The sequence below is a fragment of the Carassius auratus genome, chromosome 19 (genome assembly GCF_003368295.1).
Source record: "Carassius auratus strain Wakin chromosome 19, ASM336829v1, whole genome shotgun sequence".
Classification (NCBI taxonomy): Eukaryota; Metazoa; Chordata; class Actinopteri; order Cypriniformes; family Cyprinidae; genus Carassius; species Carassius auratus.
Genome location: NC_039261.1, coordinates 25087594 through 25105816, shown reverse-complemented (window position 1 = coordinate 25105816; position 18223 = coordinate 25087594). Strand labels below are relative to the sequence as shown.

General features: G+C 35.3%; 3 protein-coding genes across 11 annotated transcripts in view; 1 reads left to right on the top strand and 2 right to left on the bottom strand.

Annotated features, from left to right (window-relative positions):
- Positions 1-1603, bottom strand: part of LOC113119930 (MAP7 domain-containing protein 1-like) — a 36804-nt gene extending 35201 nt beyond the window's left edge. For 6 of the 7 annotated variants that reach the window (XM_026289670.1, XM_026289672.1, XM_026289671.1 and 3 more), the window contains exon 1: positions 1249-1603. In XM_026289670.1, the coding sequence (XP_026145455.1) occupies positions 1249-1315 (67 nt within the window). In that variant the 5' untranslated portion in view covers positions 1316-1603. The remainder of the gene's footprint in view (positions 1-1248) is intronic. The other variant, XM_026289676.1, reaches the window with a different exon arrangement.
- A 4992-nt stretch (positions 1604-6595) lies between these two features.
- On the bottom strand, positions 6596-11549 carry stpg1 (sperm-tail PG-rich repeat containing 1). Of its 2 annotated transcripts, XM_026289665.1 has the most exons (10): positions 11446-11549; positions 10450-10542; positions 10294-10340; positions 10105-10211; positions 9892-9990; positions 9568-9747; positions 9185-9296; positions 8652-8820; positions 8269-8459; positions 7924-8178 (listed from the first exon to the last, which is right to left on the bottom strand). In XM_026289665.1, exons 3-10 carry the CDS (start codon positions 10322-10324, stop codon positions 8105-8107), a joined length of 963 nt encoding a protein of 320 aa, XP_026145450.1. In that variant the 5' UTR covers positions 10325-10340; positions 10450-10542; positions 11446-11549; the 3' UTR covers positions 7924-8104. The 2 variants fall into 2 exon arrangements, with proteins under 2 accessions (XP_026145451.1, XP_026145450.1); XM_026289666.1 differs by lacking the exons at positions 7924-8178; positions 11446-11549 and adding an exon at positions 6596-7134 and having other exon boundaries at positions 10450-11319.
- On the top strand, positions 11453-15117 carry LOC113119929 (chromatin modification-related protein MEAF6). 2 transcript variants are annotated; one of them, XM_026289668.1, is made up of 8 exons: positions 11453-11597; positions 12061-12176; positions 12260-12347; positions 12454-12499; positions 12787-12976; positions 14210-14239; positions 14507-14540; positions 14703-15117. In XM_026289668.1, exons 1-8 carry the CDS (start codon positions 11508-11510, stop codon positions 14718-14720), a joined length of 612 nt encoding a protein of 203 aa, XP_026145453.1. In that variant the 5' UTR covers positions 11453-11507; the 3' UTR covers positions 14721-15117. The 2 variants fall into 2 exon arrangements, with proteins under 2 accessions (XP_026145453.1, XP_026145454.1); XM_026289669.1 differs by lacking the exon at positions 14210-14239.
- The last annotated feature ends 3106 nt before the right edge of the window (positions 15118-18223 follow it).

The following is an 18223-nucleotide window of genomic DNA, read 5'->3' as shown; positions in this document are numbered from 1 at the left end:
TGGATCATAAGTTATGCCTTATGGGATTTGAACCTGCTACATCTGGGTTTCATGCTGGATCTATAAAAATTATTCTACAGGATAAATTTAAAATATTGTCCCATAAAAAATGAATAAAGCAACAACAAATCTGCACTGCAAAGATGGCACAGAAGTGTTTCTGAGGTAGCATTTAGATGTCTGTTTAATGCAATTTACAAAGCAATTGCACATTTGGATACTGTGGTTGAGGTGGGTCAGAACAGATATAATTTAGCCTGGGTTTAATGTGCCATTGCGACTTTACACAGAATTTAGAGCAGGCAGAGCAGCCTTAAATCTTCTCTCTTGGATGTAAAAAAGAAAATACAACATTATTTGCATGCCTGAAAAGTTGGGAATCAGTATCCTTGTCCTATTTATAAAAGATAGCATGTAGATTAATAAATATAAGATCAATATTATATATTAAAAATAATGAAAAATCTTTCAAACAAAAATTCTTCATTTACTTGAGAAATACAATTATATAATTCTAATTTATTTAACCTCATTGGCAAATTGCTTAAAATTTAGCAAAACAAGTAAATTAATCTTGTTTTAAGGATGTTAAGATATTGTTTTACAGGCAAACAATATAAAACACTGATTAAGAACATTTATTTTCGTAGTTTCTAATTGCTTAATAACATTGAGTTCTGTATTGCAATAGACAGATGAATCATGATGCAACAACGAAAAATCTGTGGGCTTTCATTTGGTGCTTATTAATACGGACTCTAATAGAAAGGTAGAGGTTAATTAGACACGCGCACACGCACCGGTAAACTGCATTTAAATCCATGAAACCTCTTATTGTATAAACGCTCGGATGCTTTTCTCGTGGAAATATAGCAATGATCAAACTAAACAGTTAATATATTGTACGAATCGTGTTAGGTAGGCCACAATAAATGAAGAATGCTGACATTAAAGGACAAATTTTGCTCACTGAAATGCGAAAAACCGTTATCCAGGTCACGCGCATTGCATATGGGCCGTTACTTCTGAAGTTCTGTTGTTTTCTTAATGACAGGTGGCACAGGAACCTTAATAAACAAGCTTAAATATAATAATAGGTTTATACAAAATATAAACACCATGACATGACTGAAAATGTGCGCACATATTAATACTCTAGCAATATATTCTGCGTCCTATGACCACCAGTGCGTTTATCCAGGGCTTCAGGGACATTTTATACGCATTTTTTAATACAGTTGTACTAACCTTTGTCTGACAGCGTAAGTTTTTCTTCAAAGCTGCTCTCTAGAGACTTGTTCTCCATTTTGTTCATAGTTTGCGGTCAGTCATTCCATTACAGGGTCCAAAAGAGACGCGTGGAAAAGAGGAACTCCCGGTTATGAACACACCCGAATGCAGTGGCCCTTTAAATCTGGTCAGTAACGAACAGTAGCGCTCAATTAATAGAGTAATTCGATCGATGATTGATTAAATTCGTTATTCCCACTGAAATGTGTGATGATCTCAGCTGTGAAAACTAAAGATAGAGAAGTAGGGGAGCCCAGGTCCATGGCCCTGCCCACCTCACAGCAGCCGCTAACTGAATACAGAGGCTCGGTGGTGCGGGTCGCGCTGTGCCTATTCACTGGAGCGAACCATTAACCAGGATGGGGGACACTGACACACAGTTAGCGCATTTGAAAATGTTGTTCATGGTTATATACACTACTTCTGGTTTTACATATCTTATTTAGACATATAAATTTAGGATCAATCTGGAGCCTCCTCAGGTGCTGTGAAAGAAAAGGTAAGTTTGTAGGGTTTTGCTGAATGGCTCCCCCTCTCGGTTTCTAAAAGCTGGATCTGCGGCATCAGGATTGAGGCAAGGGTACACGTCCTTCAAGGAGTTCCGCTGGAAAACTGAGGTGGATCCCACATTTAAGTACTCATCAAATTTACACTATGACCTGGTGAGCCTGCAAACCTAATACATTTAATTTTATAAGTGATTAGTAAAATATGTGCATTTAGCAGAAAAACTGTTCAATAAAAATGCTTAATATTTTAAAGGGTTAGTTCACCCAAAAATGAAAATTATGTCATTAATGAAATAATGATCCTCATGTCGTTCCAAACCCGTAAGACCTCCATTCATCTTCGGAACTTTAGGATAATTTAGATTTAGTCCGAGCGCTTTCTGTCCCTCCATTGAAAATGTATGTACGGTATACTGTCCATGTCCAGAAAGGTAATAAAAACATCTTCAAAGTAGTGTATGTGACACCAGAGGGTCAGTTAGAATTTGTTGAAGCATCGAAAATACATTTTGGTCCAAAAATAACAAAAACTATGACTTTATTCAGCATTGTCTTCTCTTTCGTGTCTGTTGTGAGAGAGTTCACTGCAGTTTAGTGATATCCGGTTCGCGAACCAGTTCACCGAATCAAACTGAATCGTTTGAAACGGTTCACGTCTCAAATAAACATTAATCCACAAATTACTTAAGCTTTTAATATTTTTTAATGTGGCTGACACTCCCTCTGAGTTAAAACAAACCAATATCCCGCGGTAATTCATGTACTCAAACAGTACACTGACTGAACTACTACTAAAGGTATTTATTTACTTATTTGAAAAAAATTTAAAAAATTATAACGTAAACTAAAACTAAATGTAAAAATAAATTATACCTGAAATAAGAAGAATGTTAACTAAAATAATAATAATAATAATAAAAAAAAATCTTCTTTCAACTAGTGGCCAACATTTATAATTTTCATTTTTTTACTTGATGCATGAAAATAACTAAAAGTATAACTGAAATAAAAATGAACAAATACTGCACAGATTAACAGATTAAACCACCCAAAATAAATAAATAAATACATAATAATAAAAATGACAAAAACCTTAACTAAAATTAAAATGGAAATGAAAAACTCTAATATATGCATACATACATATGCGAATATGCTATGCTATATATATATAATGACATGGATTGCAGACAGTTGTTCAAAAAGTAAATTTCTCCCCATAAATAGGCTATGTACTAAAATGAACCATGTCCAGACCTGAATTATAATAATTGGTACAGTCCCCGTAAAAGACCCTCAGACCCTTAACTGAGACCACACCATCTGAGACTGCTGAAAATGTAATTACAGCTCCCACTGGATTGGATCATGTGTAAACCAGTGCGAGTTTGGTCTTATTTAATACTTTAACTAGAGCACTTATGAGTTGAAATCAGGCCATTAGAGCAGCACGATGCAAATCAGCCATCTGGCACCACTGATATAACCCTGCCAACAACACCAAACTAGTCGAGTATACCTGCATTTGTGAATAATCCACATTTCCAAACATAATCATTTAAGTTAAAAAACACATTTTAAAACCGAGTAGCTAAAACAGGCATAAAAATAACGCATGGGTCAAAACACAGAATGTGCCGCAGTCAGGCGGAGTGTTTCTCAGACTGCGTCTAGTCCCTGCTTGAGGGCATTTGGAGATAAATGTAGATCCATCAGTCATGAGTTAAACAATTGAGATCTGTACTGCACAGAAGCCTGGGGATGTGTATCCGGTGTGATGGCGCACTCATTGCGTACCCTTCCTAAAATAATTATAGTTATGTCTTGCTGCCATGGAGAATGACACATGAGATAAAAAGATGCTCTGTTGACATGATATAGGTGAGCATGCGGTCAGGATGGGCCACATTGGACAGCCTTAGCCACAAATAAGCATTAAAACATAAATCAAGTTTTTTAATGAGCAGATACAGATGGGTTTTATATAATTTGTGCAGTGCTTCGTACACAAAGCACTGCACATGTGAAGATCTCAAATCAAAATACTCTTCTAATGTGGTCTGTAAATTGAAAGAAGAGGCAGAACCACAGATCGTGAAGAGGTTAAATATAAAAATGTAATATGATTGAAGGTATTTTGTGATCTACCCAACAACTAAGATGCACCATCCATCACTGAAAGATCAAGGGCAAATTTGAGGCTTTTTTGAAGCGCTGTTTGTAGAAGCTGCTGGCTCTTCACAGCACTTTAGTAAAGTGTATCTTGAATGGATGTGGCCTTCTGTTATCTAGTAATGTCAAGAATTATAGAAATGCGTTATCAGTGTCATAAGCAGTAGATTTAAATGACTGGAAACACAAAATGTATTTAGATATGCTCTCTCATTGTAGCTATAAGTTACTTTAGGGATTTACATATGAGTATCACATAAGTAAACAACATATGCAACGTTTGTACATGGATACTTTGTTTACGTTCAGATCAAAGCACAAACAATGTAAATAATGTATCTGTGTACATATGTTGCATACATATGTGATACTCTCCAAAATGGCGCTATAAGGTGACACGGTGGAGACAAATTGTTGAATAGAGTCATTATTTTTGTTTTCTTTGCACACAGAAAGTATTCTTGTAGTTTCCTTGTTGTCTATGGGAGGGTCAGAGAGTTTTTGATCAAAAATATCTTAATTTGTGTAATGGAGATGAACGACATGAGGATGAGTAATTAATGAAAGAATTTTCTTTTTTGGATGAACTGTCCCTTTAAGAAGAAGAAAATAATATTTATATATGAAGAAAATAATATTTTAAAACAAATCTAAATTAGTTTTATTTCTGTACTATTAATTTGTAATTTGGGGGGGGGGGGGGGGGGTGAAATGCTCGTTTTCACTCAATATCCTGTTAATCTTGAGTACCTAAAGAGTAGTACTGCATCCTTCATAACTCCAAAAAGTCTTTAGTTTTATTATATTCATAAGAGAAAGATAGTCTGTACCGATTTTTCCCGGAAAAACACGACAGGCTGGAGGCGTGACGTGTGGGCGGAGCTAAAGAATCACGAGCGCCAGTAGTCTTTTGGGTTGAGAGCGTTTGGAAGCTGTGACAGCTGTGAAGGCTGAAACTGAACAAGAGCTGCAGCAGCAACGACTCGCTCCGAGCGGGGCTCGAACCCGAGTCTCCGGTAGGGGAGGGTGGACGCACTAACAAGGAGGCAGAGATATTTTAAGCAGTTTTACTCACCGCCTGCGGTTCCAACACACAATCGTGACCCTTTTTCGTTGGGACTGCATTATCCTTAAGAAATAAACGATATGCAAATCCGGCGTCAAACTGGGCCTTGTAAACAAGCATCTTCGAAATGCAGGGAACAAACAAAAACACTTGCACAACTCCGTTGATGCTCTGTAAAAATAAACTCCCTTATAAGAAGTGCCCTTATAAGGAAGTGCCCTTATAAGGAAATTCCGCTCCATCTAACGTCACACAGAGCCATACCCGAAAAAAACTTTCCGAAACTTGTGACAAACCGGTAGGAGTATTTTTGGAACAAAAATAATCCTTCAAACGTACAACTTAATTTTTGAAACTTTGTCCATGTTTAGCATGGGAGTCCAACTCTTTAACAGTGTAAAAAACTCAGTATGCATGAAATAGCATTTCACCCCCCCCCCCCCTTTAATGTTTATTTATTTATTTATTTTATGTTTAATTTGAGCTATTTTGAACTTATAGGACTTATTTTATTTCAGGTACATTTGAAAAATAAAAAATCATTTCAAGTTTATTGGATTTAGTATTGGAGATGTACATGACCTTTTTGTTGCACTAAGCATGCTCACAAGAAGCATGAGCTCTCAAAAACATCACATCATTTTAACAGCTAAGATCAGTTTATGAACACTGTAAGATATACACATGATAATATATACAGTATAATCTGTTTTGGACAATGGTGAGGTCAGCATCTGAATATATTCACAGCTGTTGTCGGGGGTGGTTGAACAGCTGCAGGGTTTGAGATATCAGCAACAGGAGACATATGGGATGGGTGGACAACATTCTGCATAACTGCACTCTTTTTGCTCCAAATATTTCACCAACTGTACTGAAGTTTACTGTAAGGCTCCCATGCTGAAAAGAGCTAGTACTGAATGAAACAAAGTAAGATAAAAGGTCCAAAAGGGTTTTTTCGAAGTTATGTCATAGAAGTACCAATTATGGTTCCCCAAAGAACTCTTTATGAACAGTTCTAAAGTAAGTAATCACCTAGCAACCACCCTAGCAACTGCATAGCATCCCACTAAAGAACACCTTAGTAACCGCATTACAACAACCCGGCAAACCACCCTGCACACCCTAGAATCCTGGCGGTGAGTTTTAAGAACGTTTATTGTATATATATATATATATTCATAATTATCATTATACTGTAATTAAGACATTTTGGTTTAGCAAGATCCGGAGAAAAACCAAAACTTTTATTCAGTAAGGACACATTAAACTGATCAAATGTGATGTCAAAGACATTTATAATGTTACCAAAAAAAATATGTTTCATTCTATTCCTTTCTAATCATCAAATAATCCTGAAAAAAAAAGTTTCTAACATCGATAATAAATGTTTCTTGAGCAGCAGATCTCTTCTGAAGGAACATGTGTCACTGAAGACCGGAGTAATGATGCTGAAAATTCAGCTTTACCAACAAAGAAATAAATTATATTTTTATAGTGAAATGTAGAAAACAGTTCTATTAAATTGCAACAATATTTCACAATATTGCTGTTTTCACTATATTTGGAACAAATATATGCAGCCTCGGTGAGCTATTATCTGTTATATTTTGTATATCTGTTCTCATAAATGAATAAACTTTTATACTGTTATATATTCATCTACTGTATAAATGTTTAAGCAGATAAAGCTCATTAACCAGCCCAATAAAGTCCTGATATAATAACTTTTAGGAATAAGAATAACTTTCAGACATAATGTTGACCTTGTCCAGAGGTCATTCAGTGACGCTCCAGAGGACATTTTCATGTCATGACCGTCTGAAATCTCCAGACAGATTTTCACATTGTTCAGATGAGCGCAGACCTCCACACCCTCGTGTAGTCCAGCAACAGCTGCTCCCACCCTGGGACTGTAGCACTGACCCAGGATCAGCTGAATCGCTTCACTCACATCATCGTGTTCACTGTACAGCAGATCCAGGATCAGCTGCTGAGGGATCAGGGTTTGGAGGGTTTCAGCTGTTCAGACGTGACTCAGACAGAGAAAGCAGCTTCATGTTTCTGAGAATCATTAGATTTGCTTTGTGGAAAAGTCTGCATATTTGATAAAAAATACAGTAATATTGTCAAATATTATTACAATGTGAGCCATTTTTTTTATTATAATGTATTTTAAAATGCTACTTATTCCTGTGATGCAAAGCTGAATTGTAGCAGCTGTCAGTGTCACATGATCCTTCAGATATCATTCTAATATGCTGATCTGCTGCTCAGTTATTAATAACAGTACTATTCTTTTATTATTATTAATGTTTAAAATGTTTTCACTGCCATATTTTCACTGCTTAATATTTTTGTGGAAACCATGATAAATTTTTCAGGCTTCATTGTTAAATAAAAAGTTAATAAAACTTTTATCTGTGCATTTATTTAAAATAGATATTTTGTTGTAATATTAGTCACTTTTGATCAACTGAATGCATCCTTACTGAATAAAAGTATTGATTTTTTTTTTTTTTAATCATGCTTACCCCAGACATTTGAATGGTATTGTATTATTGTTTCCATAAAAATAAAATTTTTTAATCTACATAATAATATACGGTAGATAATGTAATAATATAGATAATAACAACAAAATCAGGATATTATAATGATTTCTGAAGTATTGCGTGACAGTGAAGACTGCAGTAATGATGCTGAAAATCATGATGCTGTCACAGAAATAAATTACATTTTAACACATTCATATAGAAAATACATTTTAAATTGTAATAATGTTTCACAGTATTTTTGTTTTTACTGTAATTTTGAACAAATAAACAAAGCCTTGGTGAGAATAAGAGACTTATTAAAGATTTATTTAAATATCTTAATAATTTCACATTTTTGATTGCCAGTGTATATCTCTTCATTAAAGCAATTTGTAAGCACAATTGAACAATTCTACATAATAATAATGTAAAATACTAATCTTATTAAGACTGGCATTTTATTGAAACATGAGCAATCAAATACTTAAAATCTGTATTAAACTGTTTATTAAAACTTGATTAATAAAAGTTTAAGCTGGCAACCACATCTTTGCAGGATTATACAAGAATGATGTCTTTGAAAGGACCATGGGTTCATAGAAACCTGGGAGGAGGAAGGTAAAAGTTAAAACTTCACAGACAATGACAACAGAAGTCTTGTTTTTAAATGAAGTAAAGATTATGTAAGTGTTACCTGGACCAGGTATATCCTGTCCTTTGACGTCCTGTATCCACCTGCTTGTCCCAGACAGGAAGGCAGCGCTAGACACGAGGTGTTTAACCGGACGATTGTAGTTCACTATGTCATAATGTCCCGGGCCTGGATAGGGTGGGTCTTTGGTGGGTATCAGAGGTGGCGCTGATAATCCCAAGTAGTGTCTCCTTCTGCAAAAATATAAGACACTGATCATCTCATGTGAAACATATAATACCGGTGATGAAATACTTGGCCGGCAATATATAAATAGCCAAAAATCATTATATAAAAAGGCATGCAACCATTGCATATTGCTTTTAACCACATCAAAGAGAACTCTTATGGGTGTAAAATGATTGCAGATCTCTCCAAACACTTACGGCAGAATGGTTCTCTTCACAGGTTCTGGTGGTTGATAGGGGCTATAGGTCCCGGGACCAGGGATGTTGTTTCTCACTGGTGGCTGGATCCGGGAAGTGGTGGATTTAAAACAGGAGTAAGGAACTTGAGGCGTCTTCTGGAGCAAAACGTCACTCACGTTATAGTGGCCTTCAGAACAAGGACAGGGGTGGATTCATCAACCGTAATTTCTATTGTTTGAGTAGACTTTAAATATGAACATGTGAACAAATAAATTATAGCATCACAATATTTGACTGTAATTAGAATTAGACAAAGTAATGGCACAAGAATAGCTCTTCTTTTCTCATTTCACTACTGAGTTTAAAATACCTACACTGGTTGTAAGTATGTGTGCATGCAAACATACATTCATGTATGTATCAATGTATCAATATTTGTTTTCAAATATAAAGTTTTTACCTCAGAATTACTGAAGGGTTTTAACTGTTCGTATTGCACCACTAATTTAATTATCTTCATCTAAAACTGGTCAAATATGTGAGTGACTCACAGGGAGAGGGTCCTTTAAAGCTGTCTGAGACACTGGCACTCCGTCTGGTTTTAGAGCGAAATGCACTTTGAGCTGAAACAGTTGATTTTTTGTCCACGGCACTATAAGACACCTGACAGCAAATAAATAAAGAAATAAACTAAAAACTAAAAATTAATTAATTAAACACCACCACTCAAAAGTTTGGACTGAGTAAGATATTTTTTTCTGCATAATGTTCTTGTGAACTCTTTTATATTCATTAAAGAATCTTGAATATTAAATATCTTAAATATAAAAATATAGATTAAAATCTGACCAACCCAAAACCTTTTTTTTTTTTTCAGATTGTAAGCTTTCATTGTGACAAATAACTATCAAGATGCATGCTGGGTGATACATACATCATATAGATTTGGTGCAGGATTTTCATTTTTGGGTTTTTCCGTCTTTACTGCAACAGGCAGACGAAACATTCTGGATTCTCCTCTGTTAAAATCGTGCTTGTAAAACAGAGACGTCTGGAGGTTATAAGCATCAGGTCCTGGGCTTAATCTCTGGAAGCTACGGGGCACACGACCAGCCTTGAGATATGAAAACAGTCAGTAATATTATTCACGATAATATATTTCAAATAAGTGCAAGGCAATTAACAGGAAGGCCCCATGTCTAAATCATAAAAGTGCCTGACATGCATTAGTTATTGTAGGCACTAATCAGGGTCTCACTTTTGAAGCAAAGCTGCCTGTTCCTCTCTTAGAGAATGAAGGACTGTATCCCTCAGCAGGTGCATGTGACATATAAGACCCAGGCCCTGGATTCTCATTCTGAAATGGCAGACAGACAGACAGATTAAAAGCCTTGGTTTTAATGGAACACCATAAAATCATATATTCCATAACAAGTTAATATATCAGAGCTGGATTATTTATTAAACTCACCAGGTGATCTTGAAACCTTTTTGACTGTGAGGAAAAGCCTTTCTTCTCTTCATTGCTGATGATGATTGTCTGGTACTTGGTTGGAATAGATGAAGCACATCCCTGAACTACAGAGAGAAAAACATGGCTCTGAATAAGATTAAATACAGTAAAACACTTTTTAAGTGACACTAAAGGCAAATCACTCACATTCATTCAGGCCTTTGTAGAGTTTACCCATCCTCGGCTTTCCTTCCCTTGAATGTCATGGAGACATAAAAAATAAACAAAACAACAACAACAACAAAAAATACTTTATTTATTTTAATAACGAGTCGGTTTCAAGTTCAACACGGAGAGAAATACCTGATTTGTTGTTCTCATGCTGCTGCAGGTAAACTCGCTCTGAGTTTGTGTTGGACTGACTTTGTGCTGCCATGGCAACACGTCAACGTGACGCTGAGAATTCGGAAAAACTAGTTTAGATTAGTTAAACTAACCTACTAGTAAACAACTGCCAAAAACAAATGAAATATGTACATTAAATATATATATACAATTAATAAAGATTCTATTGTTATGATCCAATCGGGTAAAAGTAAATATATATTTCTATTGAATTAATATATTATTAATGTAATAGTTGCTCTTGCCTTCACATCAATTGAGCTACTGTTTTAACAATTTATCCCAAAATACGTTTTTTTTTCTGTGACGTCTGTATACGAAAAAGAAAGTTGCTTTTATAACTAGTACTTTGTCGCCGCTTGGTGGCCACTGGCTATGTATGTGTGTGACAGAGAAGACAAAAAAGCGGGAAAAGCCTTATGCTGTCTATGGAAAAGCGCGAGAAAGTGGTTTTGTTGTGCGAGACGCAAACGCGCTCCATGTTATTGTTGGTTGAAGGCAAATACATTTCATATTGTGTAGAACTGGAAATAGAACGTAGAACGGACACCCAGGGAGGCGTGGCTTAGCTGTTCGAGACCGCGTTTCATTGGCCAAGGAGGAGGACACGTCACAAGGAAACGATCTAAACTTGATCTAAATGTGTAGAGAACGATTACTTGTATATTTCTTGGAAATTATAAAATCCATTATCTTTAGGATTTCATTATGTATTAATTAGGAGTTTTAATTTATTATTAATAATAATAATTCCCCTGTCCTAAGTTAATACTGTAAGTAAACCGCAAGGGCTAATGTACTGAAATTTGAAGTAGTGACAACAATGACAACACAAGCAAACCTCTACATCTACATACAATCCATAAACAGAAAATACTATTCTTAAAAATTCAAAATTCCTAGGGAAAGCCCTAGCAGGTTTTAATCGAACTCCTCGGATCGGAGGGCACGCACACTATTGCAGACAGTAGGTCTAGCTTCAGCTGTTCTCGGTCACTGAGCAGCTCAGCTCCATCATGGCGATGCACGCCAAAGCGACTCCACCGCAGATCCCCGACACCCGCCGCGAGCTCTCCGAGCTGGTCAAGAGAAAACAAGAGCTTGCGGTAACCAGAAAGCCGTTCGAAATGTCCAGAACTCTTAGAAAAACCCAATTGATGCGGGACTAATAGAGACTGTACTCTAGACTGAAATACCCGTAGCTTATTTACATGAGTCTGAAATAAACCATTACAAACACTTTACATAAAATGAATTAATTAATTTATGTATGTATGTCTTTCTGTATGTCTGTGTTGTATTAAAAAATCTAAAAGTCTTAGTTAACCGTAGTTGTTATTCCAGTAACTAACTTTATATCTATGCTAACATGCTAACTGTGTTAGCTGCTTTTGTTGTCGCGCCTGATGCACATCATATAACTTCCTAAACATGCCTCTTGTACACAGCTTCGGTTTACAAAACGAACAAAGAACATAGAGTTACACAGGAGTATTAAAATAAAGGTATCATATGTGGGTCATATATGATTGACAGCCACAGCTAAAACCTTTTTTGCATTTTTAACAGGAGACATTAGTGAATCTAGAAAGACAGATTTACGCATTTGAAGGCAGTTACCTGGAGGACACTCAGATGTATGGTAACATCATTCGAGGATGGGACCGATATCTGACCAATCAAAAGTGAGTGTGATAGTATTTCATGTGGTGCACTGATGAAGAATCATATAAACATTTAGGTTAATATCATCTGTCTTCTACTTTAGGAATTCAAACAGCAAGACTGATCGGAGGAATAGGAAATTCAAGGAAGCTGAACGGCTTTTCAGCAAGTCCTCTGTCACATCAGTGGCGGTCAGTTTCTTAGAAATAAACATACTTTGTGTATATGAATTAAGATACTAAAGAAATAAAACGTTAATTTAATTTATTTTTATTTTTTTGGTGGATTGTCTCTCAGGCTGTTTGTGCTCTTGGAGGTATTCCTGATCACATGAATGAAAAACGTGAGTAAAATCTCAAGCTTATTGTGCCAGCAAGAAATTTCTGTTAGTCATTCATTGTTTTTAAATGTTAGATGGGCTGTATTTTATAACCTAGTGAGCTATGAACCACAATTGTTTGCCCCATAGACTCATTTGAGTATTTGAAATCAAGTAAGATGATCACCAGTGTAAAGGGGTATTGTGAAATGAAAACTGAGATTGAATTGAATCATATTCAGTGTGTTTTAGTTGCTTTATATTTGAATAATTTCTCATTTGTAAACTTTTCTCTTCTTCTGTTTTCTCAGGTGAACCAGGCAGCGGAACAGAGAGCGACACGTCCCCAGATCTCCAAAACCAGGAAAACGAACCTAGTCAGGAAGACACAGAGGAGGCAGATGGAGCCCTGCAGGACCTGAAACCCCAGAAAGCTGCTTCATCCTCTTCTGGAAGCCACCACAGCAGCCACAAGAAACGCAAGAACAAGAACAGACACAGGTACCTGATCTCCAGCAGCCCCTCGGGGTCCAGGATATAAGATGGTTCTTTACCTACAACATCATTCTGGCTGATCCAGTGCTTATTGAAAATGAATGTTGTTTGATTGTAAAAATTATGTGTTTTCTTGTGGACATCTCAATATGGGAGTATTTGTAAATGAACATATTCATGGATGATTATGATAGCTGTGCTTCTATTACCAAATGGCAGGGTTTTACTTCAGTTTTATAGTGCTCTCTGTGGCTCCTCCTCAGCTCAATTTGCTTTGGTTTCTCCTTTTAGTATCTTTATCTACTCTTTCCTCTTATTATGTGGATCCAGCCTAGATTCTCTTACTCTGTCAGGATGTTTGATGCTGTTTTGGTTCACTTTTGGCCGGTTTGATCAGAGAAGATGCTCAGTTTTAACATCTGTGTTTGTATTAGATGGACAAAAGTAAAATTTGAGAAAGTATTTGTCCTTGATTCAGCCCAGAGTATTTACAGTCAGCCACTACTGCATGTATAATGATTTATGGAAAATTGTGGATTGAAAGGTTAGATATTAACAGGCTTTAAAATGAACCTTAATCTTAAAATTCTATTTCATGAATAAATACTTGCCTGTTTATCTGCATTTTTTTTGGAATTACATAATGAATTATTATATATTTTGTCTTAAGGACAAAATTCAGACCTTTGCAAATTTTTGTTTTATTGTCATGCAAAAAAAAAAAAAAAACACAATTGGCTGCCACAAGGAATATCTGATGAATGAAATCAAAGTTTCACTTGTGTGGTTTGCCTATAACATATGATGAAGAAAATGGCAAAGTAATATATTATAGGCACAAAATACAAATTTCACATTTTAAATTAAGTAATTTTTAGTTAACTTTTTTTCTTAATTAAATTACATTTTAATTTATTACATTTTAATATTTTTTTGTCTTTTACATATTTCAGCCATTAGCAAGTTTGAATTGCTCTTCAAACCCATGTCTTGATCTTTCTGTCTTTCTTTTGGAAACTGATGGTTGCATCCAGGATCACTTCAGTTCAGATGAAATAAGAGGAGCACTAGTTAGGATCCTGTATTTACTAACACACTAGAGAGGATGCATTAGTCTCTGTCCTGTGGTATAAACTGATGTGTTGGTACCCTCTGTAGTGGACTGTGGGATTGATGTGCTGCTCAGTGTAGTGCACTAACCTCTGATGCTCTCTTCCTTTCTATCGCTGCCCTCTTCAGCCCTTCTGGCATGTTTGATTATGACTTTGAGTAAGTCTCAATTTTATTTCCTGTGTCTTACTCCTGTGTCTTCTGTCTGTTAGCTGCTAGGGCCGTCCACGTCGCATGGATGAATGCTATGACGCTTGCTTCTATCTGATCATATGCAGATGTTGCTGCAGTTTCTTTTTTGGTTTTGCTTGGTTTTACAATTATTATTCAACTGCATGTTTGTGGAATTCATAGACATGATGTGTTTATAGTTGGTTGCATGCAAGGTTTTAAATGCCTCTCGTTAATTTTAGTTTTTCCTTACAGATTTGACATGAAGATGAACAAGAAACCCAGAGCAGTAAGTTCAAATCTACTCTAATATGTTTTGTATATATGTTTGTGTGTATGTATAAATGCATATTTTATCTATAGAAACTTTCACTTTTGTTTGTAAGACTATTATGTCATATCTGTACCCTGAGTGTTTTTTTTTCTCAGTATAATTGTTTAATTTTTGCAGGATTACTCGGCCTCATAGATCCAGATCACTTTCATGCAACCGAAGCTCTTCAGTCAGCTCCAGTTCTCTCCGGTCTTGATCGTCTGGGTCTTACACTGCATTCCTCCATGTTTGTGTTTGCTTCTTTCTCGACTGTAGTGAAGCTCTCATGTGAATTTTATTCTCTGATGCATCAGATCTGCATGATGTACAGCAGACATGAAGTTCCAATTCTGCACTTAATGACGGAATCTTTTTATTTATGATGTTACATGGATGATGTATCATTGCATCCAAACCTTTCCCTCGTGCTTTTGGATGTCCTTCGCTTTTGTTTTATAAAAGTTGTGTAGCTAATGTAAAATGTTGGTCATGTCTTTACTTTTTGTTGTTGTATACTATCTTGTTTTGAATAAAACTGAAAAAAGACAATGAATTGTATTAATGTGTTTCAGTTGATTTGTTATTAAAGTTTGGTGTTTCTGTCATTTTCCCACTGGATATTGCAAATATTACACACAATAATAATAAAACATTGTGTATGTGCGTTGACATAAAAAAGGATATTTACTTTTGATACTTAAGTAGCCTACTTTTAAAAGCAAGTACTTCTGTACTTTTACTTAAGTAAAAACCTGTCTTTAATCTGTCATTAAAACATTTCTTGTAATGGAGCATTATTTGACCAGCAGTATCTACTTTTACTTTTTTTTACTTGTACTTTGTCCACCGCTGGATATGTATTGCATAAGAGTTGGCAGAAACATCAGTCCCAATCCAACACACCAGGACAGGTTTAAATGTGTAAAAGCAGGCGGAGCTCTGACATCACTGGAGTTCAGTGAGAGATTCACCTGAAACTATCATTGATCGACTATCAACCTTTATACGACAGACTCACAGGCAAGTGATATATAGAAGACAAACTGTCCTAAACAGTTTTTTTTATGAAATTATTCTGGTTTAGTAAGGTTTGTCGAACTGGAATTATTTGAATAGAAACGGGTTAAAGCATGTCAAATATTGTTTACTACACTGAAATAATATCAGAATTGTTTTAACAGTATATCATTTTATTGGTTGTAAAGTAAAGTTTGGTGTTTCTATCATTTTGCCATGAAAAAAAAGTAAAAAACCCTGCAACATAGGGTGAGCATCTACATAAAATGTACCTGCACCTGTATCAGTATGTTTATAGAAGTATCAGTTGTACTTTTCCTTCAATATAAACAACAATTCCGATAGACCAGTTTAATGATTCATTCTATTAAGGAACATTTCTTCCACAAAATAAAGTCACTGTTTCCGTCTCTGTCTGTGTTTGCATGAGATAACACATTCTTTCACATGCTTATCTTCAGGGTTTAATATAAACCCAGTGACCAAAATACACTCATTAAAAAAAGAAAATGGGCTTTTACTGTGAAATGCAATATGTTTTGCTTATTTCTTGAAAAGGTCTCAAGTAGGAAAGAGCAATGGCAGAATCATCACCGATTTCACTGAAAAGAAGAGAAAGGAGATGGAGTATAAATAGTCCTCCGTGTAAGTCAGTTACAAAAGGAAAATGAAATAGTGCATGAATGACTCTTTTCTCTTAAGGGAAAAATTATATAGCCTACTATCAGGCTTGGGAGGGTTACTTTAAAAATTTTATTCCGTTACAGTTACTAATTACTTCATAAAAAAAGGATTCAGTAACGTAATCCAAGTACCACAATAAGAAAGTAATGTAACTGATTACTTTTGGATTACTTCTGGATTACTTCAAGGTCAAATATTATTTTTTAAAAACCACAACATTTATTAATTAAGAATTTCACAGCCCTGAATTAATATATATGTAAAGGACTATACAGACATCTAGTGCATGGTATTGAATCAGGGTATCTTCCGTCCATTCCAAATCCGTTTCAAATTAAAAAACAGAAAACGAAAAACTCAAGAGGATTCAAGTGAGAGAACATGAATTAAATAACGAGAAATGGAAAGATGGCTCGTTTATTCGTTATTCCATCTAGATTAACAAACGGAAAATGAGTTTTTGACTTGATTTCTCATTTTGTCGTTTTGGGTTTAAAAAACGGCTTATGGCTTCAATATTTCATTCGCACTTGTGGGCGGAGCTGAAACGCTCCTTTCATCTGATTGGTCGGATCGCTCCGCCTTCAACTCGGGCTCCTCAGTCTTTCAGAATAAGAGTCATACAAGAGCAATATCTGAAACCAGATGTAGACACATAATTCGCGTTGTTGCGACTTGCAAGTCACCCCTTTAAATTATTTCTAGGTTATAGTATTGTATGAATATTGTCCCACTGTAATTACAGTGCAAATAGTTCTGTCTCCTGGGATAAAAGTGAAGTGGAAATAAAAATCAATAATAGACTGAACATTTCCATGATAATATGTCTGTAACATTTACCACTCTCATCTTTTAAGTCTAATGGCACTAGGTAGGTGTGTGTGACATTAATAATTAATTGTGGAAATTAATATAGTTAAATTTATTAAATAAATTAGAATTATTCCTTTTATTACAGACAAAATTGAATGATGTTTCTCTTTTAGTCTTCTTTGTTGGCCTTGACAACGACTAAAATTTTATTGTTTCACCAAATTCAGCTCAGATCTTCAGACTCGTTTGACTCGTTGCTGTAACTGGTCAGACTTTTTCCTTCTCAAAAAATCCTAGTGACTTTCATTATCTGAGCGATGAAGGTCTTACACTTAAGGTCCACTAGAGGGGGAGACAGGATTTCTGTTTATGTAAGTTTAAATGACAGATAAATACATTAATTTCATGTGTACTACCATGAATATGCCATATCTGTGTAACACAGGTTCTTCAATGATAGATGGGGTGGTAGGGGGGTATACCTTAGCCAAATGATAACTGTATAATAGAAAACAACATTAACTACTGCAGCTGGTACCAAATAAAAATGATTAAGTTTTGGAAAAACTGCAAGTCAAATGTACTTGCACAAATGACTTGCTGTTACATAATACCCCATATGCGTTGTTGGGGACGTTTTCGTCCACTAGGGGGTAAAGTTGAGTCCTATTTTGGCCACAACTTTCTCTGTGTTGCAGCTAATGGAATGATTGGTGACAAATCTTATTTTGACACTTATTTTGGGAAAATGCTTGAAATTTTTCAAAAACTCAACAGTATACTGTGGGTAAATTCACTACCCTTTTGTTATGTTTGAGATGAAAACACCCACTAAATTAAAATGCTGTAAAAATGTCTCAGATAAAGATTTTTTTTTTTTGCATAAATCTATTAATCACCCTCAGTCCTGATCAAAACTACCAAATGTTTAAAAAGAAAATCCAAGATTTTAACTCTTCAATTACCAAGTTAATAAATTATGTCACTGATTTGGGAAGAAAAAACACACACAAAATGACATATTTTCAATATAAAAAGTAATTGTGGACTGGATATTTTTTTTTACCTTTTATGACAGTCTTGGGCATGTCAAAGATTAGTAACTGTAGATTAAATTTGATGTATTGTTAGTTTTGTGCAGCATT

Bases quoted from the DNA above. Each gene is read 5' to 3' on its own strand.
- LOC113119929 (XM_026289668.1), top strand. From the start codon at position 11,508: ATGGCGATGCACGCCAAAGCGACTCCACCGCAGATCCCCGACACCCGC. The intron at 12,177-12,259 runs GTGAGTGTGATA...CTTCTACTTTAG, and splicing joins CGATATCTGACCAATCAAAA to GAATTCAAACAGCAAGACTG. The intron at 12,977-14,209 runs GTACCTGATCTC...TGCCCTCTTCAG, and splicing joins AAGAACAAGAACAGACACAG to CCCTTCTGGCATGTTTGATT.
- stpg1 (XM_026289665.1), bottom strand. From the start codon at position 10,324: ATGGGTAAACTCTACAAAGGCCTGAATGAAT. The intron at 8,460-8,651 runs GTAAGTGTTTGG...ATATTTTTGCAG, and splicing joins GTGAAGAGAACCATTCTGCC to AAGGAGACACTACTTGGGAT. The intron at 8,179-8,268 runs GTAACACTTACA...TCCTCCTCCCAG, and splicing joins ACAGGATATACCTGGTCCAG to GTTTCTATGAACCCATGGTC.